The sequence below is a fragment of the Mastomys coucha genome, unplaced genomic scaffold (assembly GCF_008632895.1).
Source record: "Mastomys coucha isolate ucsf_1 unplaced genomic scaffold, UCSF_Mcou_1 pScaffold9, whole genome shotgun sequence".
NCBI classification, from domain to species: domain Eukaryota; kingdom Metazoa; phylum Chordata; class Mammalia; order Rodentia; family Muridae; genus Mastomys; species Mastomys coucha.
Window position 1 is genome coordinate 20,251,105 of NW_022196915.1, and position 2,012 is coordinate 20,253,116.

The 2,012-nt window shown below is 36.2% G+C and overlaps 1 protein-coding gene across 4 annotated transcripts in view; it reads left to right on the forward strand.

Annotated features, from left to right (window-relative positions):
- Ptpn20 (protein tyrosine phosphatase non-receptor type 20) overlaps positions 1-2,012 on the forward strand; it is a 66,938-nt gene that overhangs the window by 16,024 nt on the left and 48,902 nt on the right. For all 4 annotated transcript variants that reach the window (XM_031361677.1, XM_031361680.1, XM_031361678.1 and 1 more), the window contains one exon: positions 138-291. In XM_031361677.1, the coding sequence (XP_031217537.1) occupies positions 258-291 (34 nt within the window). In that variant the 5' untranslated portion in view covers positions 138-257. The remainder of the gene's footprint in view (positions 1-137; positions 292-2,012) is intronic.

Sequence of the window (2,012 nt, forward strand, 5' to 3'; positions counted from 1 at the left end):
AAAAAAAAAAAAAAAGAATTGAGGACCTTTGAATGGCAGTGATTGAAATATTAGTTAAAATGTGAAAATCCCAGTTGTTGGATTTAAAGTGAAGAATGTCTCAATACAAAACTCTTTTGCTTCATGTCTTTGATTAGGAGCGCTCCTATTGTATGCTGGCCCCTGGATATTAACTAGACCTGCCTGACTCCAGGAACTAAGGCTCAGTCAGTATCTGCAGGAGTGTTTGCCCATCTTATTCCGGCTATGGGTACAACATGTCTTCACCCATGGAGGTTAGAGAAAAAGCTGGTAGGTTCTCATACGCTCTTCACCTAGAGGAACTTGGGGCTAGGAGCAACTGGAGGTGTGCCTCTCATGCTGTAGCCATGAGTAGGGACTGGCTGTGGCTTTGTTAGCCTGCAGAGGCCAGTCCTCTGACTAGGAAGAGCCATCTAAAAAGCCGTCATATGCATAGTACTAAGGAGTACATTCAAGTCTGACTTTATCCCTTTCAAATAACATTATTTATTTGCATATTATAAACCAAGTTTATTATACAGAATTTGTGAAAACCACACTCTCCCATAAAAGCTCAAAGAAGATAATGAAACCACTAACTTTCTCACTACGCTGTTGTTATTTCTGTTTTTTCCCCTTAGATATAAGCTCAGGGTATGCACATTTCTAAAGGCTTGGTTAGTACAGATGTCATTGGTTAGTACAGATGTCACCTGTCTCTCAACTGGCCCATGCTGTCATTCTCTAGCCCTAGTCAGTAGCCTGCCATCGTTTTTCTGTCCTCCTCCCTTTCCTTCTCTTTTTTGCTCCCCTGGTTTAATTTTTGTGAGGTAGAGTCTTCTATTTAGCTTTGGCCAGCCTCAGACTCATTATGCAATGGCCTGGAATTGTCAGTTCTCCTACCTTAGCCTCCCAAGAGTGCTGGGATTATGTACTTGTTTGGCATGTACACCATACCAGCTTTGGCCATTGCTTTCAGAATTCCTTTCTTTTATTCTTTCTGGACTCAACTTCTGTTTCCTTTTCTACTGTCTTTGTCTACACTACCATTCGATTCTGGGTAGGGGCTCCCTTCCCAGCACTTTGTGCACTGAGAGATAAGTACCACAATCAAGCTAATGAACATAATGAACTTTATATAACTAGTTTTTAGTTTGGGTGTGTAGTAAGAATGGTTAAGGTCTGCACTTGTAGCACATTTCCAGCTACAGTATGATTAACTATAGAAATAGTGCTGTCCATTTCACCTTCAGGATTTATTCATTTATGCGAGTAACACTTTGTATCCTTTTACCAACAATACCCTACTTGCCTCTGGTAATTGACATTCTACTGTCTGCTTTGATGCATGTGATTTTTTATTCCATTTATAATTTTCTTTCTGTAGCTGGTTTATTTTACTTAGCATGCTGTCCTCTAGGAGTATCCATGTTGTTATAAATGGCAGAATTTCCATCTTTTTATGATGACTATTATATGATAATTGTGTTTACAGTATTTTATTTATCCATTTATTTTTGACAGGCAGTTAGGTTGGTTCCATATCTTGGCTGCTGAGAGTCATGCTTCAGAGATCAGGGGAATGCATGTGTTCTTTTTTTTTTTTTAAACTTTTATTGCATTATAATGAGAAAAGTTTCATGATTTAAATTTATCGAAATTTGTTAACCTTTAAAAACATACTTTAAGTAAATAGAATTGAATCACATTCTTGTTTCCCTTTTGTACCACTGCTCCTCCCAGAGACCCCCCTTCAATACCTACAATATCTTTTTTGTCATATTCCTTAAAATTTATAAAATATTATAACAATAAAAATAAGTATTATAAAAGTTGTTGATATAAAACAACAATCAATTTAACAGTCTTATGTAGGTGCTTGTTTACAGCAATAGTGAAAATACATTTTTCTCAATATAAAATTTTTTTATATCTTCATATATTGTTTTTATTAAATGACAAAGATTAAAAAAACCCACATCCAACTTACATAATAATTTATACACACTTCT